At 43.6% G+C, this 27,631-nt stretch overlaps 11 protein-coding genes across 11 annotated transcripts; 5 read left to right on the top strand and 6 right to left on the bottom strand.

Moving 5' to 3' along the window:
- Positions 1–1,290: 1,290 nt before the first annotated feature.
- Positions 1,291–3,275, bottom strand: V1516DRAFT_664966 (uncharacterized protein; the record flags this gene model as incomplete). The annotated part of the gene is made up of 4 exons (XM_066920637.1): positions 1,291–1,329; positions 1,378–1,791; positions 1,837–3,004; positions 3,073–3,275. 4 exons carry the CDS (start codon positions 3,273–3,275, stop codon positions 1,291–1,293), a joined length of 1,824 nt encoding a protein of 607 aa, XP_066776806.1.
- A 126-nt stretch (positions 3,276–3,401) lies between these two features.
- Positions 3,402–7,244, bottom strand: V1516DRAFT_703099 (Fusaric acid resistance protein-like-domain-containing protein; the record flags this gene model as incomplete). The annotated part of the gene is made up of 12 exons (XM_066924137.1): positions 3,402–3,695; positions 3,752–3,913; positions 3,960–3,998; positions 4,048–4,117; positions 4,165–4,520; positions 4,574–4,698; positions 4,744–4,854; positions 4,905–4,946; positions 4,994–5,592; positions 5,640–5,744; positions 5,795–6,161; positions 6,211–7,244. 12 exons carry the CDS (start codon positions 7,242–7,244, stop codon positions 3,598–3,600), a joined length of 3,108 nt encoding a protein of 1,035 aa, XP_066776807.1. The 3' UTR covers positions 3,402–3,597.
- Positions 7,245–7,431: 187 nt separating this feature from the next.
- On the top strand, positions 7,432–8,657 carry V1516DRAFT_677086 (NUDIX hydrolase domain-like protein). Its single transcript, XM_066922525.1, has 2 exons — positions 7,432–7,706; positions 7,788–8,657. Exons 1-2 carry the CDS (start codon positions 7,502–7,504, stop codon positions 8,444–8,446), a joined length of 864 nt encoding a protein of 287 aa, XP_066776808.1. The 5' UTR covers positions 7,432–7,501; the 3' UTR covers positions 8,447–8,657.
- Positions 8,466–9,548, bottom strand: V1516DRAFT_677089 (OSCP/delta subunit of ATPase). The gene is made up of 4 exons (XM_066922526.1): positions 9,347–9,548; positions 8,852–9,160; positions 8,705–8,797; positions 8,466–8,656 (listed from the first exon to the last, which is right to left on the bottom strand). The coding sequence occupies exons 1-4, from the start codon at positions 9,476–9,478 to the stop codon at positions 8,543–8,545; spliced, it is 648 nt and encodes a 215-aa protein (XP_066776809.1). The 5' UTR covers positions 9,479–9,548; the 3' UTR covers positions 8,466–8,542.
- V1516DRAFT_652658 (Mob1/phocein) lies at positions 9,537–10,975 on the bottom strand. Its single transcript, XM_066920280.1, has 5 exons — positions 10,823–10,975; positions 10,582–10,760; positions 10,435–10,528; positions 10,248–10,375; positions 9,537–10,196 (listed from the first exon to the last, which is right to left on the bottom strand). Exons 1-5 carry the CDS (start codon positions 10,840–10,842, stop codon positions 9,949–9,951), a joined length of 669 nt encoding a protein of 222 aa, XP_066776810.1. The 5' UTR covers positions 10,843–10,975; the 3' UTR covers positions 9,537–9,948.
- A 155-nt stretch (positions 10,976–11,130) lies between these two features.
- V1516DRAFT_639267 (band 7 family-domain-containing protein) lies at positions 11,131–12,673 on the top strand. Its single transcript, XM_066920079.1, has 2 exons — positions 11,131–11,267; positions 11,324–12,673. The coding sequence occupies exon 2, from the start codon at positions 11,443–11,445 to the stop codon at positions 12,367–12,369; it is 927 nt and encodes a 308-aa protein (XP_066776811.1). The 5' UTR covers positions 11,131–11,267; positions 11,324–11,442; the 3' UTR covers positions 12,370–12,673.
- On the bottom strand, positions 12,505–14,400 carry V1516DRAFT_639271 (uncharacterized protein). Its single transcript, XM_066920080.1, has 2 exons — positions 13,651–14,400; positions 12,505–13,599 (listed from the first exon to the last, which is right to left on the bottom strand). The coding sequence occupies exons 1-2, from the start codon at positions 13,955–13,957 to the stop codon at positions 12,641–12,643; spliced, it is 1,266 nt and encodes a 421-aa protein (XP_066776812.1). The 5' UTR covers positions 13,958–14,400; the 3' UTR covers positions 12,505–12,640.
- Positions 14,401–16,857: 2,457 nt separating this feature from the next.
- V1516DRAFT_677101 (uncharacterized protein) lies at positions 16,858–18,290 on the top strand. Its single transcript, XM_066922527.1, has one exon. It carries the CDS (start codon positions 16,986–16,988, stop codon positions 18,126–18,128), a length of 1,143 nt encoding a protein of 380 aa, XP_066776813.1. The 5' UTR covers positions 16,858–16,985; the 3' UTR covers positions 18,129–18,290.
- A 34-nt stretch (positions 18,291–18,324) lies between these two features.
- V1516DRAFT_420438 (uncharacterized protein) lies at positions 18,325–22,154 on the top strand. The gene is made up of 2 exons (XM_066919011.1): positions 18,325–19,642; positions 19,695–22,154. Exons 1-2 carry the CDS (start codon positions 18,765–18,767, stop codon positions 22,036–22,038), a joined length of 3,222 nt encoding a protein of 1,073 aa, XP_066776814.1. The 5' UTR covers positions 18,325–18,764; the 3' UTR covers positions 22,039–22,154.
- Positions 22,155–22,386: 232 nt separating this feature from the next.
- V1516DRAFT_664975 (Dihydropteroate synthase-like protein) lies at positions 22,387–24,713 on the top strand (the record flags this gene model as incomplete). Its single annotated transcript, XM_066920638.1, has 2 exons — positions 22,387–23,037; positions 23,091–24,713. The coding sequence occupies 2 exons, from the start codon at positions 22,387–22,389 to the stop codon at positions 24,711–24,713; spliced, it is 2,274 nt and encodes a 757-aa protein (XP_066776815.1).
- Positions 24,714–24,809: 96 nt separating this feature from the next.
- On the bottom strand, positions 24,810–27,495 carry V1516DRAFT_677107 (uncharacterized protein). Its single transcript, XM_066922528.1, has one exon. It carries the CDS (start codon positions 27,128–27,130, stop codon positions 25,247–25,249), a length of 1,884 nt encoding a protein of 627 aa, XP_066776816.1. The 5' UTR covers positions 27,131–27,495; the 3' UTR covers positions 24,810–25,246.
- Between the last annotated feature and the right edge of the window lie 136 nt (positions 27,496–27,631).

Genomic DNA, 27,631 nt, shown 5'->3' on the forward strand with positions numbered 1-27,631 from the left:
GATGGAACAACATAATTAATTTGAGAATTGTATATGGCTGGTCTGAAGAATTAAGTGATCTTTAACTCTTGAGATAGAATTTTGAGGATCATGTATAGCAGAAAGGGAGGGACAAGGCCGTAAAGAAAGCAATTCAAATATTGTATAAGGCAGATGTTTATAAACATATAAATTAATTTCATTAAGCAAGAGTATTATCAACCTTCATACCCATAATTAGTTATCGTAGCCCATCCCACATGCAAAAGTCTGAAGAGATCAATCTGCAGAATTTCCTCGCTGAGTGCATAAGTACGACACATGTTCTAGTTCTTGAAGACCATTTTGCCAATCCACTAAAGCCATTTTATGAAGTCCATCAGCATCAAATGAGTGAGTGAGTTCTGAAAATAGAAAAGACAACAGCGTTCGCAGTTCTAACAATCAAGAAACAGAAAACCAGTAGATAAATGCCTATTAAAATATTGTTGACTGAAATACTTTTGGAATTGAAGTTCATTAGATGAAAGCACTATTGGGACATCACAGCTAACAGAGTGATATCGGAACAATTAAGAAAATTAAATCAAAATAACTCTTAACACCTAATATGACACTATAAGTGAGCGTTTTTTCTAGAGAGTTCTGAAAACTGCGCCTAAATTACTTTGTCCAGAGTGGAGAGTAGAGTTTACCGAGAAACACAAGGTAGATGTGTATTTTTCCCGATGGGCTGCAAGAGAGTCTGAATATTCAGGCAATTCCGTAAAATGTGTGTCCTAGTTACACCATAAAATATTCCTTTAAAGAAATGACAGTTTGGTGTCTTGGAGCCTCACCTAATAAATGAAAGAATGCACGATAATCCACTCGACAAGCTAATCTGGACATTTCACATTGGCATTATACATTAGTGGTTTGAGCATAAACCACTGCATTGCATTATTTTATTATCCAATTAATACTGGAGACTCAAATTTTGACCTACTACTTCTAGGAGGCAAGAAGCAGAGCAGTAGTTTGAGATATTTTCGGTCGCAAAGTCAGTTATAAAATTGAAGTGTGCTGAAAAACTAAACATATAACCCCGAGTTGGAAAAGTATAAAACTCAAGCAAAACAAAGCATCCTCTTAGTGTGGTCAATATCCTGCTACATCAGTGCAAATGTTCTGTGGTGATATGTGAGGCAAGCGTAGCATTCTGTAAATAGAGTCCTCTTATGAATAGAACTTGCTTGCCTTTCTCATGTCAAATATATAGCTTAGCCCCAAAAAAATCCATAAAACCTATTGAATCAGAAGCGATTATACCTACAAGGGTACATGCTTTATGAAAACAACGCTTTCTTCCTAGTTAGAGTTAACTAACTGCAAAGAAAGCTCATCAAGACAACTTACTACTTCCTTGTCCTTGTCTTTAATTGAAGACCAGGGTCTCTTTTTCAGATTTGGATGATTAATTCCAATCGGTTCAACAGACTTATCTAAAAGTTCTGTATCCTTTGCGTCTACATCGTAGTAGATCCAAAAATCTTTGCTATGTTGCAGCGTTGCCGTAATCTTACGCATGTGATCTAAAACTTCCTGTCTCGGCTTGACCGCGCGGAGAAAGCTTTCGTGCAGTCGTCTAGAAATCCCTAGTAATCTGATCCGGACGGGTGTGTAGTATTTGAGTTCTACTTTTCTGTGCTCCTCGCTAGTGTGCACACTTGATTTCTTCCGTTTCTTTGTTTTCTTCTCCAAACCAGTCTCGGTTGGCTCTTCGACGAGCTCTGGCGGATCGCCACTCAAAACAAGAAATAACACATTAATCTAGTTCTGTCAGAATGAATCAATATCCAGCTATGATGAACTTACGGATCCATCTGGCAACGAGTCCAGCAAAGAAAGTTTTGGAAACAAATAGCGGTCATTTGGAGTTTCTCGGAATTCAAATACAAGCGTCTGATCACGAGGAATCTCTCTCTCTTTCCGCTTCGGCTCTGATCTCGGCCGTGGACTCGGGATCGGACGCTGAACAGGTCGATAAATCGGTGTCGTAGGACGGACCGACGAGCCATATGTCATGATTGGCTCTTTGTTGCTGTTCTGGTTGATATATATCTGGAACTCCCGAATCTGCGCTGCCGAGGCTTTTCCTGATGCTACTAAACGCATGAGGTCTCCAAACGCGGCATCCGCTCGAGCAAGTGCATGAAGTCTATTAATCAAGTTTTCGTTGGGATGTCGCGGCGGTTGGGGAGCTACCGGCGTCATAGGGCGAGAAGAAGCGATTGAGGAAGTAGTGTTCGGAGTCACTGATGCCCCCGAAATGGGTTGTTGAGATACTGGCTGGGATGCATGTGTTTCTATCTCGGGTGTAGACTGGGGAACTGGCTCGGAAAGAACGTGCGAGGTTGACGGATTATTCAATGGCGCTAATGCGTCGGACCCTGGTTTCAAATCTGAAGCTGGCGAAATGTTAATGGACGAAGAGGTGCTCATAGGCTCATTAGCCGACTTCGAGGTTTGAAGACTCTGACGATTAGTAGACAGATTTTCCTGAGAAGTCGGCATGATTTCCGTGTTCTTGCTTGCGCGTGATACGTCGGCAGGTGGGCTATTTGGTGTAGCAGTATTATCTGTTCTACCTTCTGCTGACAGTGGAAGATCTGATCGCTCTGCATGGCTTTGATTCTCAGGTTCCGGCAGCTTGCTAGTAATATTAGTCGCAGATGCAGGAATATTGCCTTGAGAAGGTGATGACACGACTGTCAAACCAGGACTCCCATTTGTGGAAGCACTACTGCCGGCAGGTGCTGCCGACTCATACTTTTGCGACTCATCTTTGGCCGTGAACAACCGCAAATCGAATATATGAGGCCCAATCTGGGCTCTGCACTCACAAAATTTCGACATTCGATCACGCGCATTCTGACCGTCTCCGTTCTTTCGGCCTCGTTGCGGCCTACTCCAGAACGTTTCGAACGCGCAGCCGGTGAGCCAAGTTCTCCTAGAACGTTCGAGTGAAACTGCTAGAACCTGACTATATCCAACACCACCCAGTTAATAAGCCATTCAAAATGGTGCTAAAAATTTCAGATAATTACTTACGCCTCGTCAACTCCAACAGGTGCATTCAAGTACTCGTAGTTCGCTTTCGTTTCATCTGCTGGAAGTCCACTCACTTTGATCAGACGGATCCTGTTCTCTGGTTCTGGCGAATCTTCCACTGACGACGAAATTGCGACTGCGCGATTCGTTCTGCGTGCATCAGAGGCAACAGTTTCTCTTGCAGTCTTTCGAGATTTATTCATTTTTTGTCATGATTTATTTATTTAGCTGTGCTTGTGACAGTCGGCTTTAGGAAATTAAGAGCCAAGAAATTTCGAAAGGAATTGACTTCACTTATTCCCAAAACAAGCCGTGAACAATGACTGAGTAAATACACATCACCTTTTTTTTAACAAGGTCTAACTGTTTTTTTCACGATGTGCAAATGCTATTAATACTTAAATGAATTTATTAGTCGACCATCATACTATCAACTCTTTTTACAATGCAGGACCATGTATCTCTCGAAATTAAATAACAGGAATTTCTCTGTACAGATATCCGCCATATACATACAAATCGATCTTAAATCGACAACGCCTCCTCTTCAATTGAACCATAAATTGCCTGTATGGCAGATATCAGCTCCAGTAAATTATCATATATCGCCATTGTCGCAAGAACTATTCACATCCGACATTAGAATAAAGCTAAAGCAAAGAGTAGAATTCAGACATACTGTATCCATAAAACAAGACGAAATCGTCGTCTGAGCCGGGATTCTGGTTAACTGCTTTCATTCTGTACTCGTTAATTTTGACAATCATCCCATCTCGCGCGTGCACTGTGTTTGGAAGATGGTTGGGGATCGGAAGATTCAAGCGAATTCCGGACGCAAGAACTGAATTTATTAGTAATGATCTAGCCGATTATTTCCATAATCTTACGATAAAAAAGTAAAAATATCCGATTACTCAATTCTACTCCTACAGTAGAGTTAGAAAGCGAGAAACGTTAGAAGATAGTTGTACATACTTTCGTCTGTGGTGTATCTTATAATCTCTGCTTCCCGTTGCGAAGCAAACAGATCTTTAGTGATCATCGCCTAATCAAATCAATAACTTTCTCGATAGATAGGGTTTATATGCTTACATTCATATTATGATAAGAATCTAAAATGCCTTGTGTGTGCGTAACTATAGACTCGTAATTCTTTGAAGGAAAGGGCCCCTTCAATCGAAACTCATTTTTAGCTGCCGCAAGTTGGCCTTGAATTTTCAGTAACGATTTCTGCAGTGTTGTTTCGTCTTGAATGCTGATATATGGCTTGATTGATTCTCCCGGGTGACTCAGACTAGACAAAGGATCACTTTTCCAAATCAATCCCATTCTAATCCACAGGATACTCAGCCGGCGCTTGATATTGGCTCGCGCGCTATTCGGCCAAATATACAAAGTGACAAAAATTGCCACCATGATTCCACTTGAAACGGCAATTAATCGATGGACTATATCTTTATTAAAATAATATTCACTATTACAGCGATATAAGTGTACTCACATGCAATTTCCGAAACAATTGGATTTATTCCTCCTTCGTCTTCGTTTCCATCCGGTCTGTCGATATCGTTTTGTGATAAACTATAGGAATACAGAGCGGTAAGATTGAACGCAAGTAAAATAAATCTGCATAATTAACACTGCGCTGATAGGGGTCAGAGTCCTACATACCTTCCAAATGCGCTATTTTGCTTCCAGCCAAGAATGATGCAAAAGCAAGGAAACGCCATTAGAAAACAGGTCAATGAAATAGCAATTGCATTAGACGGAAAAAAATACCACCTAAACGCTGTTGTCAATACAACTATTCAGAACCAGAACAGTAAGCTTACACTATCCAAGCAGCATAGCAGCCCATAAAAGTTCCAGATATCCTATCAAATTTTAGCAGCAGTAACCAGGCTCAAAATATTCTACCGACCTATAAAGTATAGTGTTCGTAGTACCCCCGATAGATATATTCATCATGAGAACAAAAACAATAAGACCCCATTCTAGTCGATAATGGGAAAATGTAGCTGCTGTCTTCGGATTATAAGCTGGAATTAAAAAGACTAGGGATCCAAGTGCAACTTTGAGACCAAACCTAACATCATTCCTCCGGAAAAGTCGAAGATTTCTCCATATGCGCAACGAAAGCGGGATCTTCGAGTTTGCTTCTGCATACTTTTCTTCATTTCCCTCATTGAAAAGATGTGCCAGCTTTGGAGGAACAGTGACTTGATCAGCGGCAGTACTGACTGCTCCAATATCTTTCGGATTTGATTTCCAGAAGATCAACCAATACCACGACCTAGGTCTTCCGGCCTTTATATAGTCATCATACTCTTCGAGAATTCTGATCATTGATCTTATTTCGCGTGCCAGATCTTCCAAACCATAAGAAAATTGGCCACAGATAGCTGCTACTTTCTCAAGATGAATCGCAAGTTCTTCGCGATTTTCTTGGCTGGTAAATATCTTATGAGAATAAATTTGTCGCAAGGATTTAGTCCGGGCAGTGGAAAACAAATCAAGAGCCTAGCGAAGTCAGTCTAATCCAAACGTGAATTCGAGAAAAAGCCTACCGCTTCAAGACTCTGACCAAAATGAGGATTCGAATAGAGATTGTAAGTCTTGTCATCGTAAGGAAGAGCCCTCATTATACTTTTGACCGTGTATGTAAGAGATTTCTGGATTCTCGTTAGCACCCACCACAAATTTAACTCCAATTATAATATACCATAGGGGGACCTAAATAATAAACAAACACGTCAAAAATTTCACTGCATTTCGATCTTGTCTGGTCAGATTGGTTTGTCAATGACCATTGCATAATCAATGAACTTCGGAGACCACCTAAATGTTGCATCATACTCTGAATAGATTTTGCTAGTCTCATCTGAAGAAAATATTCAGATTCCGTTCCTCGCAAGTAATGCTCATACTTCGCTTCTTGTAAAGAAGAATCAAGAGAAACTACCAATCCACGAGAACTTCTAAACAGCTCTTCTATCTCGGTCTTGGTTACATCTAATCCTGTGAGAAAACTTTTCGCAATGATAGTAAGCATATGGGAGTAAGTATCCATGAGAAGATTCAAATCTTTCCTGCTCGAGTTAGAAGACATGAAATTTTACAAGAACAAATCAGGCTTACTTGACGACAGTGATAGCTGAACTAGGAAACACTAAGAAGCACATGGATGCGGAGATGAAGATACCAAGATGAACAATCAAAGTGACCTGAGACATTTTAACGATTGAAATTCGACCCGCCTGCACCGCGCCTTCTCGGACTAGAATTCTAACAAACTGGGTTGAAGCGAGCGAACAGGCGGTATTGAATGTCTGCTTGCCAACTTTCATTTTCATCAGAGCTATACTGCCCAGTCCGCCCGCACCAAAAACGATGATGACGATGACGTGACCAAGAGAGAGTAAGTCAATGCTCCTGAAAACCGACGCCGTAACCATAGCGCAAAACGACAAAAAAACGCCGTAGAGCAATCCAATCTCGGCAAATGCCGTGGCCTCGATCATACTACCCATAGTCCGAGAAGGGTGAAAATAGACGGTAACGGTAGCTGTCAAATGCTTTCCATCGCCTGATCCCAAAAACTGAGAAAGGGGATGGAAGAACACAGCCGACGTGGCAATATAATAAGTTAACGCGCATTTAAGTGGTCTTGTAAACTGGGAGTAGAAGACATGGACGTAGATCCACCTGATCCAGGGAATTGTAAGCAGTGAGGAAAATGTCCAAGAATCAAGCCACCTTTTGAACGGTGTTCGGATATCAGCTGCATGCTGTAGTAGCGAGGTCGACTCTTCTTGATCTGAGTCTTCAGAGTCGTGTGCAGGAGCTGGACCTGCGACTCCATCGAATATATCTAGAGTGATTTGCTTGCGCACGCGCTCTCCTGATTCTGGCAAGATCAGCGAATAGTTTCTCACGAGACGCTCTCGGATATTTGAGTCACCCAATATATGTTCCATCTGTGTGTCGAGTGAATCAACTCCGGAGGGATCATGGTGCGTAGAGGATTCACCGAAGCTGATCTCGGAGTGTTCTGGTATCGTTAAAGGGGCGTTCTTGATTGATAGCGATTTGGCTTTTGATAGCGAACGCATGGCAACTGTTTCTGCCACTGTGTTCGTACTATCAGAAGACTGCTCCGAAATCGGATCCATGGTCATATTATGCTTACAGACCGTGCTTGTGCGTATCGCGTACGAACAGTAAACTCAGAGCCTACCTTCGTTCACAACGTAAATATCATGGGTTTTGGGCAGCTGGGACATGACCGCCGCAGGACCGTTTTTCGTTGAGGTCGTGTCAGTAGAGCGGAGTGAACGGAATAATTTTATTAGAGAAATTGCTTCAAATGAACTTAATAGGATAATAAAATTTTCTGGTATAATATAATTAAATAGACATAAATATAGCCATGCTGAACAATATCTCAAAAGCATGTCTCAATCGTTTACGAAGTTACAAACCACCAACCACTTCTTGGTACAATCTTCCGTACACTCGAAGAGCAGCAGTTCTGATTCTACTGCATCCAAATGCCTCAGGCGATCTTAATGTAGTACTGACTCTTCGAGGATCTAATCTGAGCTCGTTTTCCGGCCAGGCGGCTTTTCCGGGAGGTATGCATTTCGATAAAATTGTTTGGGATAATTTAGCGTTAGTCTGAAACTGTCCAAACTCTGACTGACCTTTCATTCTAGGGAAGGCAGATTTCACTAGAGAGTCAGCGTTTGCCGTGGCTCGTCGCGAAGCTTATGAGGAGATTGGGTTCCCCCTGATTATCGACCACGATAGATACGTTTTCGAATCATTGACAGAATTGCCCGCTTACTTAGCGCGCAATTGGCTTGTAGTCAGACCTTGCGTCGCGTTCATATCGAAGAAGGGGCCCGGACCTGATTCGGTGGATTTACAAGAGCTGCTCTCAATTGACACGAACACAGCTTCCGAGGAAGTTGCCGCCGTCTTCACTGTGCCATTCCACAAGTTTTTGAGCTCCGAACAGGGCTGGTATAAAGGCAGTTGGCAAGACTGGTCTGGTTTGCGATGGAGACAACATATCTTTTCTGTTCCTCCTAGTAGTAAAGAAGACATCGTCACAAATGGCCTGGAAAGGAATTCGAACCAAAAATATCCAGTCTGGGGTTTGACTGCACGGATGCTGGTCGATTCCGCTGCGTTAGCATATGCCCAAGAACCCGAGATGCAGTATCTCAAAAAGGACGGTGACGAAATTCTTATCTCAGAAATGATCGACCGAGGAGAGTTAGGACCTAAGCGCGATCGCCAGCGAGAAATGGAAATGCGATTTTCGGATTTGTTCGGGGACGAGTTCCAGTTACTGAAATCTCGATTATAAGCGCTCAATAACTACGAAATAAAATGTAATTTAAGTGTATTGTCTCTATACAAGTAAGGCTGGCACAACAACCAAGAGATAGTATATATTCTCTATTTAAATAGCTTCTGTAAGAAGAGTATTGAGACGTGCAATCTTGTTCGCAAGGGACAAGTCGACTGTACGGTCGCCGACCTCAACAACGATACCTCCAAGAATATCAGGGTTGATCTTGTATATGAATTAGTAGTATCCTAAAAAACTAATCATATTAAATACCTTGTTAACGACTTTCAATGACTTTCCAGCACCGACGAATTCAGACTTCTTGATTGCAGCTTCGATACGAGAAAGGAACTTGCTCTCCAGAGGCTATTAAAAACATTAGTAATTTGCCTCCGAAAAAAATGTTCGGGATCAACATACAGCAGCAGTGGTCACAGTAGCCTCAACTTCACCCTTGTAAGCGCTGATGAGAATAGCATAGCTGTCAATGATCGAGCCAAGCAGACTAAGTCTGTTGTTTTCAGCAAGTAGAGAAAGAAGATTCCCGACGGCAGGAACATTGGGAACTGTCTTGGTCAGCGAGGCAACCACAGAAGTCTTGTCGGAGGCGGAAAGAGCAGGGTTCGCGAGCACAGTGCTGAGGGCACCATCTTTTTCGATCAATGATTTGAGACTAGTGAGAGCTCCTGAAATCGCATCTAGAGACGACTCCTTAGCGCCTGCAGTGTACTATACGAAAGGAAAGGTTAGTATCTGATCAGTCTCGATTTGGATGATCCATCCGTATATAATCCATCCCTTCCATTACGAAGTATGAACAGAGGTTACGCAAGACAAACGAAAACAAAAAACAGGACTTCAATTCCGTCTCATATCATCCATATATCGCAAACCAATTGACAAATCTCCACTTACAAGAGCAGAAGCATAGGTACCGTCCACGCCAAACAATTGAACAGGCGGAGTGACAGGAGCAGTCGCGTATGAACGCACAGCAAATGCACGACGAGCAATCGGAAGTGTACGGAAAAGCGATCGAGAAGCCATCTCAGTTTGTTCGGTTTCGATATTGCTTTAAACCAAAAGAACAACTTAGCAGTTAAAGATTGAATTTGGCCAGTCAAGAAAAGAAGCCTGGCTTGCGGTCCCGAGCTAGGCCGCCCCGTAATTTTTAGTCCAGCGGTACATTCTAGTCCGTACTTTCAGCCAATCACAATGCCGAGTGGATATGAGCCCCACGAGCATTACTCAATCAGGAAATACACTACATTACAGTCTAGTTGCAAGATGAGAAAAAATTAAATTTCCTTTTCGAGTTGGCTGGATTGATTTTCAGTCTGTTACAAGCCAATCGAAATGAAATATCACTACATTGGCTGAATATATTCATCATCGTCCCAACAAAACAAACGCAGAATGCACAGAAAACCAACGCCGAAGAGTCGAAACATAATCTCGATTTCTAAAATTATTTGTAATCCCACTCATTTCAGACAGCATGGGTAAACACCTGCAACTCATGAGGCTTTGCTGTCGGCAAGCATCATATCTACCAGCTCGATTAAGGGACCATAATCTTTCCGGTCGATCAGTTCAAACTCATCGGCAAAGTAGACGAAATGTTTCAAAGATGTGTTCAGATGTGGCTGCATACCGAGACTTGTAATGACCTCAAAATGGTGACAGTAAATGTGCGCATATACTCTGTAGAGCCGTTTAAAAATCTTTCGAACAAGTTGAAGGAATCGTGGAGGAAAAGGAACTCCTTTGCGAAAGTTAGGAGCTTTGTTTCCTACATATTATACGTTCAACTTACCGATTTCTGATGGAAACACGGTCTCAAAGTAATTCTGCACCCAATTCATGAGGTTCTCAATATATTCTGGGGCGGATAACTTTGTTGGTTTCTTGTATTTTTCACTGTCTTGCCATAAATATTCATATCTGTGCATTATTAGTATTTCTGACAAGAACTTCTGAAAGGCTTCCAAAGGATCACTTACTCTTCGGTGGCAGTCATCTCTGGACAAGACTGAGGGGAGCAAAACTCTGTAATTGTACCATAAAGCATATTGATCTGGTTGTAAAAATCGACCGCTAAGTATTGTTAGCGTATTGTAGCAATACAGCATATTAATTAAATCGCATACTGTTCACCGCAAGCCATTCAAGTAGATCTTCGCCTTCGGGAACCTGAACTGCTCGACGCAGTGAACTGGGTCCCAGAGTCGCCTCCGCAAATGAGCGCAGTTGTGCTTGTGAAGGAGCTTGTATCGCTGGTCCAGTTCGTGCCATAGTGGCGGTTTTAAGAGACTTGCTCGAGCGAGGACTATTGTCTATGATCAGAATGATCCGTAAACCGTGACTGATCAATGATTTGGATGTACTTACAGTGACTGCAAAAACGACATAATCTATAGCAACTAGATAAACAATTATTAAGTCCAAGAATAGATTTATTCAAAACTCTCAATCTCTAGTAAGAAATAGGAGATTCAAATGTCAAATGATTCAGTATACGACAATCGAAAATCTCGATATCATTTATTCCCATACAAGCCAGCATTTGTTTACACACAAACAATTAGGGCGAGCTCTGCGTTGCTTCAGCAACGTGTCAAAATTACGTCATGTGACATCATGTGATGTACTCTGTGAACTGCTATCATTCATATTTCGATCTGTACGTAAATAATGGGCTCACTACGTAAAAAATACAAAAGCCTCGCAATTTATGCAAAAGCAATATGAAATATCACATTAAACACCACATTTATCGTTAATTTCCAAGTCTGAAGTACATTCGGTAGATCAAGGCTCCGGTGTGGTGGTTAGGGTATGTCATTGGCTATGAAGTACCTAGTATCAAGAGGCCCGATGATGACTTTTAAGATATTTCCGTACGATTCCGATTTAGTGCAAAAACTTCTTTGTCCACAATTTTCTGAGCTGAGGAGAAAAATAATTTTGATAAGTACGAGTTAGAAGCTTTAGAATCAACGAAATCGATAATGTCATTAGGAGGTGATCCCAATGAGGCGTTTCGCAGATTTGCGCGGTCGTTGCAGAAACAGGTTAACTCGAATGGAGGAGGATTCAATCGAGCGCCTGGAGGTGGAGGGTTTATTGTTGTTTCGATTCTTGGATTAGCGGGTGTTGCCGCAATTGCAAATTCGTTGTTCACTGTTGAAGGAGGGCATCGTGCCATAAAGTATTCGCGGGTTAGTGGAGTTAAGCCTGAGATCTATGGCGAGGGAACTCATATTGCAGTTCCTTGGCTTGAACATCCGATCACGTATGACGTTCGAGCACGACCGCGTAACATTGCTTCTCTGACGGGAACGAAAGATTTGCAGATGGTCAACATCACATGCCGTGTGTTGTCACGTCCTCGGGTTGATGCCTTGACGACCATCTACCGGACTCTCGGTGCTGACTACGATGAACGTGTATTGCCCAGCATCGTCAACGAGGTTCTTAAAAGTGTTGTAGCTCAGTTCAATGCATCTCAGCTCATCACGCAGCGTGAACGTGTTTCCCGCTTAGTCCGCGAAAATCTTGTCAAGCGAGCACTCAAGTTCAACATTCTGCTCGATGATGTATCTTTGACACACATGACTTTCAGTCCAGAATTTACGGCCGCGGTCGAGTCTAAACAAATAGCTCAGCAGGAAGCTCAGCGGGCTGCCTTTATCGTTGATCGTGCTCGTCAAGAAAAGCAAGGAATGATTGTCAAAGCCCAGGGCGAAGCAAAATCTGCAACTTTGATTGGTGAGGCTATTAAGAAATCAAAAGACTACGTCGAACTCAAACGTCTCGACACGGCCCGGGAAATCGCCACTATCATTAGCCAGTCAGGTAATAAAATGATATTGGAAAATGATTCCTTGTTGATGAATGTCGCTTCGGATTTGAGAACTGGCGAAAAGAAAAAGTGAGTTATTTTAGCCAAAGAGGGTTCACCTGTTCTATTTGTCAAGGCCAGAATTTAAGGATTGAATTCAATCAATATCGCCAGCTCCCTTACCAACTCCCATTTAGAATGATAAAATTAACTGCGAATTGAGCTACTCGTTCTCTTATTTATCATGTATATAGCTTATCTTACCACATTGAACTTCATTCAAAATAACCATATGTATTAATTCAACTGTAAATTACAATTGCTTGAGAAAGGCAAACAAATACAGCCATAATGCAGAAAATAGATCAACCTTTAAGTTCCGGTAATACAGTTTCCCAGGCATTTAAAATCTTTTTGAAAAACTCGATATGCTCTTCAGCCATAATTCCCATCGTTTCTTTCAGCTCCAAAGCCTTTATTCGTTCGAAATCGACCAAATCTCTAGACACTTCTTTATCGAAAATCTGCGAGGTTTCACCTGCAGACTTGGCTTCCACAGTCAATTCCTCTAGTCTAGCGTCAAGTTTCCGCAAACGTTCAATCCGAGCAGTATTATGATCGACACCACGAAGGTCTTCAACTCTGGATCGGAGAAATCCATTCCCACCACCGGATGCCAGAATATCGCGCTCGACGGTTGCCTTGTGTAGATAATCCAAGAGTGCCTCATAATCTAGCTGTTTCTGTTCTCGGGATTTTAGAAGCTGTTTCACAGATCCAACGTAATTTTCCATGTCTCTCAACGATACAACATAATTCGTGTCAACGCTTTCCCTGAGTTGGTGGACGGCATCTCCAGTCAAATTCAACTGCTCGGCAAAAATTTTGAACATGTCAGCCATATGAGGTTCCAGATGTGACAGATTGACCATCTGGCTTCCAAATTCAAACGAGTCTGTTTCCCATTCATGTTGAAGACGAATTAATCGCGTCGATACTCGTTCTGTATGCGAAACGTCTTCACCTAACTTCTCTATTCGCTCTTTGGCAGGAATAAATTCATCTTTATCTTTCGGTACTTTGGCAAATGCATTTATTAGAACGTCACTAAAGCCATCGAAAACACCAGTCGACTCATTTGTGCCAGGCGCCTTTATAGGGCGCGATCGCATGTAAGCATTCCATTCCAGCGATTCGAGAAAAACAATCAGTACTGGAGCTCGCCGAAGAATAGGATGATTGGACAGTCGTGTGAGAAATCTATGAAGAGAAGCGGCTCTAGGAATCGTAAACTCCGTTTTAAATCGATCGCCTGTGATATATTCTAGTATCGAGGTCAGATATTAGCCGAATCAGATTAGACACAAAAGCTCACCTAGACGCTGCTTATCGGGCAACGGCGGAACCGCGCACGCAGGGTGATCCCTAACAATGACATGATATAAATACACGAAGTCTGAAAACCGCCTACGAACCGAAAACTCAGGTTCTTGGAACGCAGGGAAATCGGACTTGGTCGTGACCAAATATGAAATGTACGCATTCTGGGTTCCTTCCTGTTCCTTTTGAGGATGTGAGACTGTGCATAGCAGAGTCGACATCCATAGATTATCTTTGTCTTCATCCGTTTCTGGAGCGCGCTCAGTGACTATTGTTGTTGAGGATGGGTGTTGATCTGCCATTTCTATTTGATGATTGTTGTATTCAATGTGGAAATAGCGGAGAGATAGGCTGGATCGATGTCTGTCTGCTACCGAACTCAGATAAACTCCAAGCTGATATTTGTAAACTATCTTTGATTATAAATTCTGACTAAATAAATCAAGTCAAATATTAAGCTGGCATTCAGTGATTAGAGCACTTCGACTAATACAGCTGGCTCCTATCTCGCTGGTTTCCATGCTAAGTTAAGAGCTACTTTAAGTGTGAAGAAACCGCTGCTGATATCCGTACAAACGCCTCTGCTTACTAATTGGGAAGTTGTTCCTCTTATGTAGAATTCTGACTGCTCAGACTTCTTGATTGATGAACTGAAAGTGAATCAATGCACGTGGGACTTTAAAGATCGTACCTTTGACTATAAATATCGTCGTCATTTAGATACTCTTTGACGTTAACTTTGGTCTCTTGAGAGAAGTTATCTAAATCAGAAGTCTCAACTGGACACGTTGATTGGGACATTTCTCTCTCCGAGCCCTAAGCAGCGATTTGAACGAGCAATATGTAAGCATGCTCAAAATTCCGATGGTCAAACCTGAACTTATTTAATGGTTTTCAAATTTTTATTTATGGACATCAGTTACTAGGAAGATTTGGAGCTTGAGTTGTGTGCCAAATCAGAGATCAATCTTCGAAAGATCCGCTGAAATCTGAAGCTCTTAGAGTTAACTCACACTGTACGCCGCTCATTCCTGCTATTTCGACAAGCTGATCTTTGAGAAAAGACAATCAGCTAGTGCAGAAGATCAATGCGAAGTCTTGATTTTATATATTTTGTTATATTTTCCGTGTGAGCTTCATCGGCCTTCTGACATTTACCACTCTTTTAAAATATGCTGATTCTTAGCTAACTAAGAAAAGCTCTGTTTGTCCTAATTGCCAATTCGATAATAGTTCTGCTTTTCTTTTCCCCCAAATTCAACCTTCTTGAGCTCTCTGTTTAATAAGTTCAGTCATCGTAGTTAGATTGCCACATTCTTACTGGCAGACGGACTGCTATTTATTTCTCCGCATAAAACTGAGAGCATTGCTTGGTTTCCCGTCGTTCACGCGATGACTGTCTTGAATGTCCTTCTTTCCTGTTCTTTAATTCCTGCCAAGAATCGATATAATGACCTTCAAGAGCATATATTGATGAACTCTCTATATCGACGTCTGCATTTTTTGCGCTTATGTTCACTGTTATTGGCTAGGGAAGGAAGATGTAAGTTTATTGTCTGGGGGTACGTGCCATTCTTTCCACTATCTTACAATTCCTTTGCCTTCGAAATTCTCCTCGTATGACGCACTCTAGTTGCTGACACCCTAGAAGTTTAGTCATGTACAATTAAGAACCAGAGAAATTAGGTCTACGACAATTAGCAGAAGCGACTTATGGAGGTTTCAGCCTAAGAGCAAGCAAGTGAAGATAAGTTGTTTTGCACTCGTAGTTTATTTTATTGCTGGGCGAGTTTGTCCTTAGTGCTTAATTTGGTTATATTCTGTGCTGTTTTGAAGATACGTTCGCTGCAGCAGGACTTCTTTGGCCGAACAATCAGTTATCATTGAATGCATGAGAGGACTCTCATGGATGGATCCGCCGAACGAAGTAATATGAAGAAAGAACATATAAATTGTAGATGAAGTATAGTATTAGGCGATGCACAATTAGAAGCCCACCGGCTATTAGAATATTCTATGCTTTGATGATAACAAAGTTAATCTTCTGATTAATGTAAGGTTCAGTCCAGGCAATAGGCCATCAGATTACGTCATTTTTAAGGGACTGTATGTGGTTCAACATAAACAATTATCTGATAAGATCAAATGCAAAGTTCGAGTGCCTGCGTTTTAGACTCCTATACGGGCGACAGAGAGTCAGGGAAGCTACAAACGTGACAGAAATGGAAATTTTTTACCTGATGGTAGGAGCAGTTTCAAGTTAAATCAAAGACTTGATATCAGATTGAATATACCAGATGAGCTTGTAGTTACTCCGCTCATAAATTTCAAAGAATTACTATTAAACTTACGAGACTGCGAAGAGCAACCAGGAGCTAGAAATCAGTAAAGCAGGAATTAAAAATATTTCGATAGTAATGCCACTGTGCAGAAGCAGCGAAACTTTTCGGACAGAAATCTACGAAAAATCTGTATCCAATACGCGAAATTTACCAACTCGACGCTTAAAAGGGTACAGAGGCAAGCGTCTTCATCAGAGTAGGTAGATGTCTAAATCTTCAGCATTCAGCTATAATCTCCTTAGTTATGATACATAAAAGAGGCATTTAGTCTATTCATACGAGCAGTCGCTGCAGCAGCGAAAGAGAATACCGCTCCCCCGACATTCATGAATAATCAGCTCGACTGGCGCAATCTTGCGGCGTTGCTCTTGAGTCATCGCCTTTTGAGTCGTCTCTTCTCGTTCGCTTTCAATCGCTACGACACGTATCCCCGCGCGTGAATTTCATCATCTCACAAGATAATTTCCCACAGTTTTCTCGACCTCCCTTTACATATTAGCTTTTCCAATCAAACAGTCCACTATACTCTGCCCTTCAAATTTTTCAAGAAGCATTTTTACCCAAATTGAGAAAATAGTGAACCGCTATTCTATCATTTAGGTTCTGCACTAGTCCTATATAAGACTAGTGTCTCAGGGGAACCCCGCCGCGGACTAGCGTGAGGCCCGCCGGGAACGCACAAAATCAGAAGTGCGAATTGCGCAATCGAACGTAACGCAGGTAAAAGCTCAAAGAGACCAACTTCCTATCACGAAAGAGATTAGCAGAATGATGGGGGAACGTTACGGAAGAAAAAATGGAGAGCAAAATCGTGCACACCGTGGTTGACAACAATCGGTCAGGCGATTTGAGGCGTAGACCTTGTATTATGTGAGCACCGTCCTGCATCGGTCAGATTTTCCATTATAAAGCTAGTCCGTCTTCCCTTCAAGCCGAACTTCTAAATTTTCTCTCTCCAAAAACTTCTTAATCAGATTTAGTAGTAACAATGTCCAATTCCTCTGCTACTATTCAGGCCATCGCCGCATCAACCTTCCGCAAGACCACGGACGGAAGTACTACCGTCCAGGAGAAGGAAGGTCGTCTTGTACTTGCCGGCGAAGCTTTTGAGGACGCTGCTTACCCCAAGTATCTTCCTACGTGGAATACTAAGGAGCATTACGGTCCCTTGGAGCCTTTTGAGCACGTTGATCCCGGAACGAGAGCTGATCCTAGCTTGCCCAACTTGTTCCCTGCTGACAACGAGTCACACAAAGTCAAGCGATTGACTCCTAAATTTGGCTCTGAGGTTCGAGGTGTTCAGCTTTCGCAGCTGTCTGCAGCTGGACGCGATGAGCTTGCACTCTACGTTGCTCAGCGCGGTGTTGTTGTATTCCGTGAGCAGGACCTTGCAGATTTGCCAATTGCCGACGCTCTTGAATTCTCTTCTCATTTCGGTCGCAACCACATCCATCCTACTTCCGGTGCTCCGCTTGGATATCCTGAAGTTCATCTTGTCTACCGTTCCAAAAATGATAGCGTCTATAACACATTTTTCAATGACCATATCTCCTCGATAGCGTGGCATTCAGATGTTTCTTACGAGCTCCAACCTCCAGGGACTACTTTCCTCGGTATGCTCGACGGTCCAGATACGGGTGGTGATACTATCTTCGCCGATACTGTCGAGGCCTATAACAGACTGTCCCCTGCGTTCCGTGATTTCCTCGAAAGTCTCGAGGCTCTTCACTCAGGTGTGATTCAGGCTGAGTCATCAAAGAAGCAAGGCGGTGTTGTCCGCCGAGATCCTGTCGAGCATTTCCATCCGTTGATCAGACAGCATCCAGTTACTAAGAAGAAGGCTCTTTATGTCAATCCGCAGTTCACTCGTTACATCAAGGGACTAAAGCGTGAAGAATCCGACTCGATCTTGAACTTCCTGTACGATTTTATCTCTCGCGCTTCTGATATCCAAGTTCGTGCCTCATGGGAACCGAAATCGGTGGTTGTATGGGATAATCGTCGCTCTGTTCACTCCGCTTTGCTTGACTGGGAGTCGGGTGAGCGCCGTCATGCTTTCCGTCTTACTCCACAAGCTGAGCGTCCGATTGCAAACATTGAGGAGAAGAAGCCGGAGGAAGAGTCCAAATAGATTGGAATCAGTCTTCATATGGCCGATTTATGGCTATCGTTTTCAATATCACAGTTATTATGGAGAGGGTATATCACAGGAGGGGTTAAGGAAAATGAGGAGTTTTGAAGCATACATCTAAATAAATCTGAACAAGTAATAAAGCTCCGCTTAGTAATCATCATATTTATTACGTAATTAATATTTGCAGCGGTCTTTGACCAGTAGGCGCGGCTCTATTTTCCCGGAGCGGACGCCGACTGGGCGAGCGACATCGCAAAAACGTGCTGCCCGGTTTCGGCGATTTTATCTCGTTTTCTCCAGACAATAAACGGAGCCCGTTCGTTGCCGGCGGAAGCAAAGAAGACAAAGAACAAGCGGAGAGTTTCTTTTGGCGATCATTTCGGCTCAGCTTGGTATCTGCTCTCCCCTGACTTGATCTTGACCCGATTCTGACTCGGTTCTGACTTGTCCAGCTCCCATACAGTTCGTCGAGGTCTCCAGATTTCGGCCATCAACCGTAGTTTGAAGACAGCTTCGAGAAATCGCAGATCTGTCGTGGTTGATGCAATTTCGTTAGATGTATGTCAGTCCAAAGTGTGTTGCTGTTACTGTCTTGTGCGGGGTGCCTCTGTCTCCGCTCTCTGACTCATCGTCATGCTTCCCATGAACAGCAATAAGATTCCAACGGAACCACAACAGCTCCAGCAGGAGCTCAGCCAGGAAGATTCACAAAAGGACTCTGGCCAAAGGCAAGAGCAATCCCTGCCGGCACTTTCACTGCCGCCTCCAATCCCGATTTCAGGACGAAGCTCAGGTCCTTTCTACCAGTTTTCTACTCCTCAGCTTCCTCCGCCACATTTGCCTCGTCCTATTCCACACTCTCTTCTGCGAACTGGAGTTTCCGGCACAGTGCCGACATCATTTACCTCTTCAACTCCTCTGGTTTCAATGCCAAGTCCGCAGTATCAGCCAACTATTCCGTCTAGCTCACCTATTCCTCCTCCCCCGCCTCCATATTCGCATCGACCCCGGTCTCAGTCAAATACGCCAACAGCGCTAACTGGTCCTTCTCCTACCTCAATATCTGTTGATACTCCGAACTCGTCAGGAACCTTTTCAAACAACGACGACAGCGAAAAAAATAATATGACTTCTCCAGATGATATTAATTCAAGCTCACGTTTTCGAAAGGCATGTCTCGAGTGTAGGCAACAAAAACTCAAGTGCGATGCTTACGAAAAAGCCCCTGATGCATGCTCACACTGTTTAAGAAGACACACCAAGTGTGCTATTGATTCAAACTTCTCTGATGATCTGGGAGGGTCATCGGGAGATCATGAACGGAATAATACTACCTCCCCAGATGACTTGGTGATATCATCTAGACTACGGAAAATAGCCTGCGTAGAATGTCGACAGCAGAAAGTCAAGTGCGATGCTCACGAACGTGCTCCTGGAGCTTGTACTCGATGCATGAAGAGGCATCTGCAGTGCTCTATAGAAACGAATTTTAAACGTACATACAAACGGGCGTAAGTATTTGTTCCTTCAATATTTCGTAAGTTCCACTCTAATGATTTCCAGTCGTCTAGCGGAAGTTGAAAAAGAAGTCGAAGAACTACGCCGATCTTTGGAAGTCCAGCATTCCCAAACTTCAGATCAAGACATGGTTTCGAGGACCCTGCTTGATCTAGCTAGTGGAAAATCAACAAGGCCCAGTCTTTCGAGATCGTCATCTGCTGAAGCAAATGCAATTGTCGGTAACGTCTCTTCGATAGCAACTGCTCAAGATCAAACCGAGGTGGCATCTCTCGGTATTCTTGGTCAAGTTTTAGGTACCGGTCTGATATCGAGCCCTAGACCGAGCAAGAGTGAGAGCTTTCTGATTACCCCTCGTACTCTGAATGGTTTCACAGCTACAAAAGAGCAGATTGAGGGTTTATTTACAGAATATAGAACACACTATCATCCATATCTTCCTGTGGTCGATCTATCTCATGGCCCTGATCATATATACTCTCGGTCCGAGCTGCTCTTTTGGATAATCCTGGAGACTGCTAGTCGTATATACTCCGATGTCGCATTGTTTCCTATTCTGTCAACGACTGTGAAAGAACTTGTTTCGCGACAGTTAAATCAGCCTCTCAGGACGGCATATGATATACAAGCTATTCTCATATTTACTCTGTGGCCACCGCCCGCCGGATCATTAAATTCTGATCCTTGCTGGAACTCATGTGGTTTGGCGATGTTCAACGCGGTTAAACTTGGATTACACTGTACAGGCCGAACGCAGGATTTTGGGCGCGTCAAAATATCCTCCACAAGTTCGGAAACGCAAGAGCAGGTGAAGACTTGGGTCACCTGTAACATTGTGTCACAGTTACTGTCCATGGCACTTGGATATCCAACTTTTTCAATGTACGACTGGACAATTAACAATGCCGTTCAGAATATGTCGTTTGCTTCGGCTTTACCATTCGAACTACGAATTCAGGTTCACCTGGCCAAATTTTCAGATCGAATGGTCAAATTATTGAATCGTGATGTCAGAGATGTATGTGGAAACGTCGACTCGCAGACCCGAAAAACTGTAATTCGAGTTTTAGCTCAAGAACTGGATGAGCTGGAAAATTCACTGTCGGCAATAGCAATTTCGAACATTAGTAAATTGCTCATCATGGTGACGCGCACACAGCTTTATGCTTATGCATTTCTCGATGATGATGTTGAAAAGGATGTTGACACGCTGATTCAAGCTTATCAGACTTCAATTCGAACAATAACTTGTGCAGAACAACTCGATGAACCTGTATACAACGGCTGCTCTTCAGCGAGAGGATCTGTATCAGGTGTTACTGGTGTAAGTGGAGCAAACGGATCGAATGGAATTGCCACTTCTGCCAACAGCAGCGGAACAAATTTAAATTCGCAGTTTTCCGCCAACGGAAAGCCAGACAGCAGTGTTTCGCAACTTCTCTATCTGCCATTATATCTTGAAATTGATATTTGTCTTGCCGCGTTTATCATCCTAAATGTTCACTTTTCCGAGATCGGCGAGTCCCTGGATACGACTGCTGGCAAGCGCTCATTTGCATCTGCTATAGCCATCATGAGAAAGTCTTCTGTTAAAGAGAATGACTTTTGCATACGCGTGTCTACAATCATGTTCCAGTTATGGAAGCTACGCGCCAAAGATAGAGCCGATGCGCAACGTGAAGGGAAGGCGCCGTATGTCTCTTCAAAATTGAAACTCCGAAGTCGAATGGCTCAAAGCATTCTGTTTGATAGTATCTGGGTCTGGAGAGAACGATATGGGACTTTTCCAGTCCAACCGGCGAGCACCCGTGCAGCACAACAACATCCAATTGCGTATCTACAACAGCAAGCTGAACAGCGGCAGCAACAGTATTTTCAACAGCAGCGAGCAACCAATTCACAACCGCAAAGTAAAGCACCATCGCCGAGGTTGAGGGCGAGACAGATGGACGAAGCTCCACAGTTACGAAACACTAGAGGCGTTATGGCTCTTTTAGACAGCACAAATTCTAACCATATGCCAACTTTTGAACAACAACATTCCACTCTGCCATCGTCACTGACACCATCAGATGAGCAACTGAGTTCTCTTTCTTCGCATCTACCTATAGATCCGTCAACCGATCATTCTGAACCCACCATTCCAGGCTTACCCATAATAGATGAATTGCCAGGACAACAGCAGCTGCATCAACAGCAACAGCAACAATCTAATATGGGCACCGACGAATTGGTCAACTTTTTAGATAATGACGCCGTCGCGTTCGATCACTTATATCTTGATTGGCAGGAAATGGGTGTTCTTTGGGATGATATCTCATCTATGTTTGTGTCTAATGCTCAAAATGTTGATATGCTTGTTGGCAGTCATGATGGAATGTCATCTTAAATTCGTTGTATAGCAATTAAATCTTAGCATAGGTTGAACACATAGTAGGTGCGTGTGCCTGATATGGTAATGGCTGACTCAGGCACGTTGATGCGGCGTCTGGGATACCGGCACACCTTTAGCTTGAGATTAGAAAAATTCCGTGAACAGCAAAAATAGGTCAAATAATCAGCTTTATTCTAATTATTTCCAGCTTTCATTTAGTACAGCTCGGCATTGCATATTGCGTGGATGCGTTTGGGGCTACATAATTCGTTCAATTTCATTTCATTTCCCTCACAAGCAGCAGCGCACCGAGCGTCACGGCAGCTAGTTATTGTCGAAGCTAGCAGCCAATTCAAACTCAGGATGGGATCCCCGTTTACATTGCCGTCAGCAACAGTTACTGACGATCCTAATGCACCGCTACTTCCTTTGGACACTATATGCGTGAATGATTTGCGGCTGGCAACTTCAAAAGGAGGCTTTGATGTCTGGCATCGGTCCGGTCGACAGCAACCTGTGTCGATCGACGTTTGGGCACGCGCACCCATAAGCGTTGCAGGGATCTCGGATTTGGTGGAAGAAAGTGTACACTACGGAATATTAAGTAAAGCGGTAAAAAAAGTGGTGGAATCTGAGTTACTGCCAGACTCGTCGGAGGAGAAAACTACCCATGATGATTCAGGGAAGGCGCTGGTTCATGAAATATTGACCGCGGTGCTAGGGATAGGTGCAAATCATGTTCGTGCTCGTGCTACACTGCTACAAAAATTACTTAGAGGTAATGGTGCTGGTTGGGATATCACTGTTCAAAGATATATACCATATGGAAGCGAGCCAATTGTTAAAGTTTTGGATGAAACTGCTTTCGTGACTGGTTTACAGATATTTGCAATAATTGGAGTAAATCCATGGGAGCGACTCGAAAAACAAGAAATTTCTATCGATCTCGAAATGCGTGATGCCATTGGTTCTAAATCTATCCCCATTGTGGACATATCTAATCAAATTGTTGAGGTACATATATGTGAGATGACTTCAGAAGTGTGTGTGGTTTAACAGTGAATTAGATTGTCGAGAACTCGACTTATCAAACAATTGAGGCTCTGGTATCTGAGCTTTCACGATATCTATGCGTCGACCGGAAGCTTGAAGAGGTTAAAATCCGAGCTCGCAAGCCGCGTGCAGTTGCATTTGCTTCCGGACCAAGTGTTGAAATCACTCGCCAGAAACGATACTATTCTACCGAGACATCTGCAAGAACACAACAAAATGAACATATCGCATATCTAGGATTAGGAAGTAACCTGGGCGATAGCGCAGCTTTGCTTGAAGCTGCCCTGGGTGAGCTTGAAGCTAGAGGGATCAAAGTACTTCGCACGTCCAGTATGTTTGAAACTGCACCTATGTACGTTGAGAACCAACCGAGATTTTTGAACGCGGCATGTAAAGTGTCTACTAGTCTGAGTCCGCATGAATTACTTGCCGCTGTTCAAGACGTGGAGAAAAATGCACTTGGCAGGGTGAAACTGATTGACAAAGGCCCACGGTCGATTGATATTGATATTGAACTATATGACGATGTGGTCGTCCGAGATGGTGCAATATTATCGATACCTCACTTATTGATGCTTGAACGAGAATTCGTACTTCGTCCCTTGGTAGAAATTGCTCCAGATTACGTACATCCAGTTTCTACACATACCATCGCGGAGCACTTGGCACGGCTATGTCCACGAAAAAAATTTATTTCTGAAATGACTACAGTTGTTCCACTAAAAATTCCCAGAGGCACAACTCGTCAGCTGGTATTCGATACAATCCATCACGCTCGTTCTCAAACTTATATAATGGGTATTCTAAACATTACTCCTGACTCGTTCTCAGATGGTGGCAAGCACGTATCATCCGATTCGATGCTGAAATCTGCTCGCGGGTTTGTCGATGCTTATCCGAGCGTAATTCTTGACATAGGTGGCCAATCCACTAATCCAAAATCTGTCGATCCCGGAGCTGAAGAAGAGATTGCGAGGATCGTACCTGCCATCAAACTTCTTCGGGCTCAGCCTGAATTCCAGAACACTGTTATTTCCATCGACACTTATTATGCTTCGGTTGCACAAGCTGCAATAGAAGCAGGAGCAGATATAATCAACGACGTTTCCGCAGGCACCTTGGACCCTTATATGCTTTCTACGGCTGCTAAGCTAGATGTTCCAATAATTCTAATGCATATGCGAGGAACACCACAATTAATGACCTCATTAACCGACTACAAATCCGGTGACGTGGTTGCCGGTGTCGCAGCCGAACTCTCGGAGCGAGTTCGTGCTGCCGAGCAGGCAGGCATCCGCCGCTGGAACATCATCCTAGATCCCGGAATCGGATTTGCTAAAAATGCAGACCAAAATATTCAGTTACTTCGTGAACTACCATATTTGATTCAAGATTCAAGTCCAGATTTTACTGGACTTCCTTGGCTTGTAGGAGCTAGCCGAAAAGCTTTCATTGGAAAAATCACCGGCTCCAAGTCACCTGCAGAACGCGTATTTGGAACGACCGCTGCTGTTGCCTCTTCGATCATTGGCGGTGCTGAAATTGTTCGCGTCCATGATGTCGAACAAATCGCTGACGCAGTCAAAGTGCTCGACAGTATCTATCGCAACCCTATGGCCATCGCCGCCAGGAACTAATTCCTCCAAATAGGGGCTCCCACTACCGCCCTTCAACGACTTTTTAATCTATTTAATTTTCTATATATATATGTATATATATATATAATCAATATATAAATTATATAATAATTGTCATTGCATCTACGTCTAGCGCGTCATAGTAAAATCTCATGGTCAGATAAGTCGCAGCTTATCCTAAAACATCGGAAAAAAACAAAAAAGGAGGTAAAAGGAGACACCCTTGCATAGAGCAAGGAACTTTAGGCGAAATATATGAAAGGATCGACAAATATAAAAAATGAGTGTTATATATCAATGAAAGTAGAGGGCTGAGGACACAAAAAGGAGTGAAAAATAACTGCCTAATTAAATGAGTGTGCGTAATCTGTTGCAAGGTGCGGAGCAAAATGAGTGTGAGGCACCGGAAAAAAAGTGAGCGTAACTAAAATCACAGATGATAAAAACAAATAGTCGAAGGAAAAAGAACCAGAATCGCGGGAACACCTAAAACCGAAGCAAACAAAAACAATTAACAAGTATAACATTCATTTTCAGGCGAGCTCGAAAGGCTTCTCGCTATCGGGTGCAAACACTTGGATAGTTGGAGTCATAACCTTAGGAGAGTCTAATTGGGAACGCTGATTGTTGATGTTCGTGTTAATTGCTGGCAATGATATAGGTGACTTCACATCTCCACTCAAAGGACGGACCTTAGGAGCTGTGCCGACACTAGTTGGACTAGAAACAGCCACTTGGCCATGTTCAGAAGTGTTTTTGGCAGAGGCCGCTGACGCAGCAACCTTTACACCAAAATCGGAAGTCGTAGTAACAGTATTTCCTCGAACGCCACGTTTTGGACGAGGGCGAAGTGCGCGGACTGAGAGACAGGATCGCGGACACACACCTTGAGAAGAGCGATCTAGCTTCACACAGAGCGCCCAGCCATCGTCATATTCATGAAGAACACGGACCAATTGGCCCTCCTGTAGCGCAAGCTCGTCATGCATCGTAGGCGCAAAATCCATAACCGCACGGTGAACATTTGTATTAGACTTGGAAATATCTGCAGCAAGAAGAGGAGCAGGGTCAGATGCGGGAGCAAAACCAGAATCGTGAGCTACTGTCGCATTAGCAACAGTAACAGGGGCATCGAGAGAATCGTTAGGGGATGAGACAACATAGACTGGTGATGAAGTTTCAGAAGCAGCCGCCGAGCTGTTAGAGGAGTACGAATCAATAGAAGCAGACTTGGTAAGAGAATAGATTCCACCTTCGCTTTTAAGCGAATCAAAGGAAGCGTTGCTAGTACGGAAAGAAGAGGCTGGAGATGTGGGAGAATAAGTATTAGCAGCCGATTGAGCAGGAGTAGCGACCGACTGCTGGCCAATTGCTCCTGTAGATGTTCTAGTGGCTGTGCGGCCAGACAAGAGAGATAACGGAAGCAAGCCAGAAATGGGACGAGAGACTCGAATCGAAAGGCGAGGAGCTTTGTCCGTAATGGCCGTATGAGCAACTGGATCTGGACGAGCAGGAACAGTAGAGGAGAAATCTGAAGTAGAACCTAAGGAACCAGAGGAAGTGTAAGACTTCTCGCTGAATTGAGAGGCCTCTTGCATGTGACGACGACGACGGAAAAGAACGAACAAAAGGAATAATAAAATAAAAGTACCAGCAATAACTCCAATGGCGATACCAGCACGAGCACCAGCACTAAGAGAGCCAGAGTCAACAGCACTAGACTCGCTACCAGAGTCGGTGCTACCGGTGGAAGAACGAGAGCCAGACGAATTACTAGAGCTGCTGCTCGTTACTGCAGCGGCGGAAGCAGATGAAGACGAAACAGAGTAAGTAGTAGTTCTGGTGATCGTAGAAGAAATCCGAGTATAGGTTTGAAGTGTAGTAGCACTTGCAGCAGTCGTTGAAAAAGCAGCAGCAGAGAATGTAGTAGAGGCAGAAGCAGTCGATTCGGCGGAAGACGATACGGCAGAGGAAACAGCTGCACTAGCTGATTCGGTAGCTGAGCTAGCAGAAGCAGATGTAGAAACATCTACGTCTAACTTCTGAGCAGGGGTAACGGAGGCAATCGATTGTCCCCTTGTGACGGTCATAGTCTGATAGACAGTAAGAACGCGTCTACGCACAAGAGGTTTTGCGTCGGCATCGATTTCGATTACAGGCTCTGGCTGGGGTTCAGGTTCAGGCTCTCGCTTGAGCATAAGATGGTTGAGGCGCGCGTTGTTGCCGTCAAAAGCTGCAGCAAAAGATTCAGGTGCCGCGTCGGGATCAGCAGCGCGCTTCTCAATCAATAGGGAACGCGTGGAACCAGAACCTGCGAAAGCAGCTGCGAAAGATTCAGGAGCGGCAGGCTCAGGCTCGGGTTTGGCCTCGCGCGCGTGAATAGCGTGACTATGGTGTCTAGAGACAGAACCAGTCATTGTAAGCAGAACAGAAGTTTGCGTATTTGAGAACAGAACAGTTGATTCGAAAGACGAGAAAAGTAGATCAAAATGCTACCGGAAATATCGGGAAGCAATTGAACGAGCGATTCGGATAGATTCGAAGACGAAAAGATGCGAGGAGCGCGATAGAGAAATCTAGACTGGCAAGGAAGGGCAGATATTCTAGAAGCGTAACAGATTGTGGAACGCAAAAGCAAGTCGAGGGAACGTAGGGACTTTCGCGGCCGAATGATTGAAGACAGCGATGATCCGGAGCTGAGGAGCTAAGACTTGCGCGATCGAAACACAGAAGGAAGAGAAGAGAAATCCTGGTTGAAAAGCAAGAACAAAAGAGAAAAAAGATCGTGAAGCAGGAATCAGAGGGCCCAAGGAGTAGTAATACAAACCAGCTGTTTGAAATCGCGCTCACATCGCCTTGTTAGGGGCGAGCCTCCCTTGTGAGTAGCAACAGAGCCGAAACACGCGCGTGTCCGGAAC

This window comes from Lipomyces oligophaga, assembly GCF_038497815.1.
Source record: "Lipomyces oligophaga strain CBS 7107 unplaced genomic scaffold V1516scaffold_5, whole genome shotgun sequence".
NCBI lineage: Eukaryota > Fungi > Ascomycota > Lipomycetes > Lipomycetales > Lipomycetaceae > Lipomyces > [Lipomyces] oligophaga.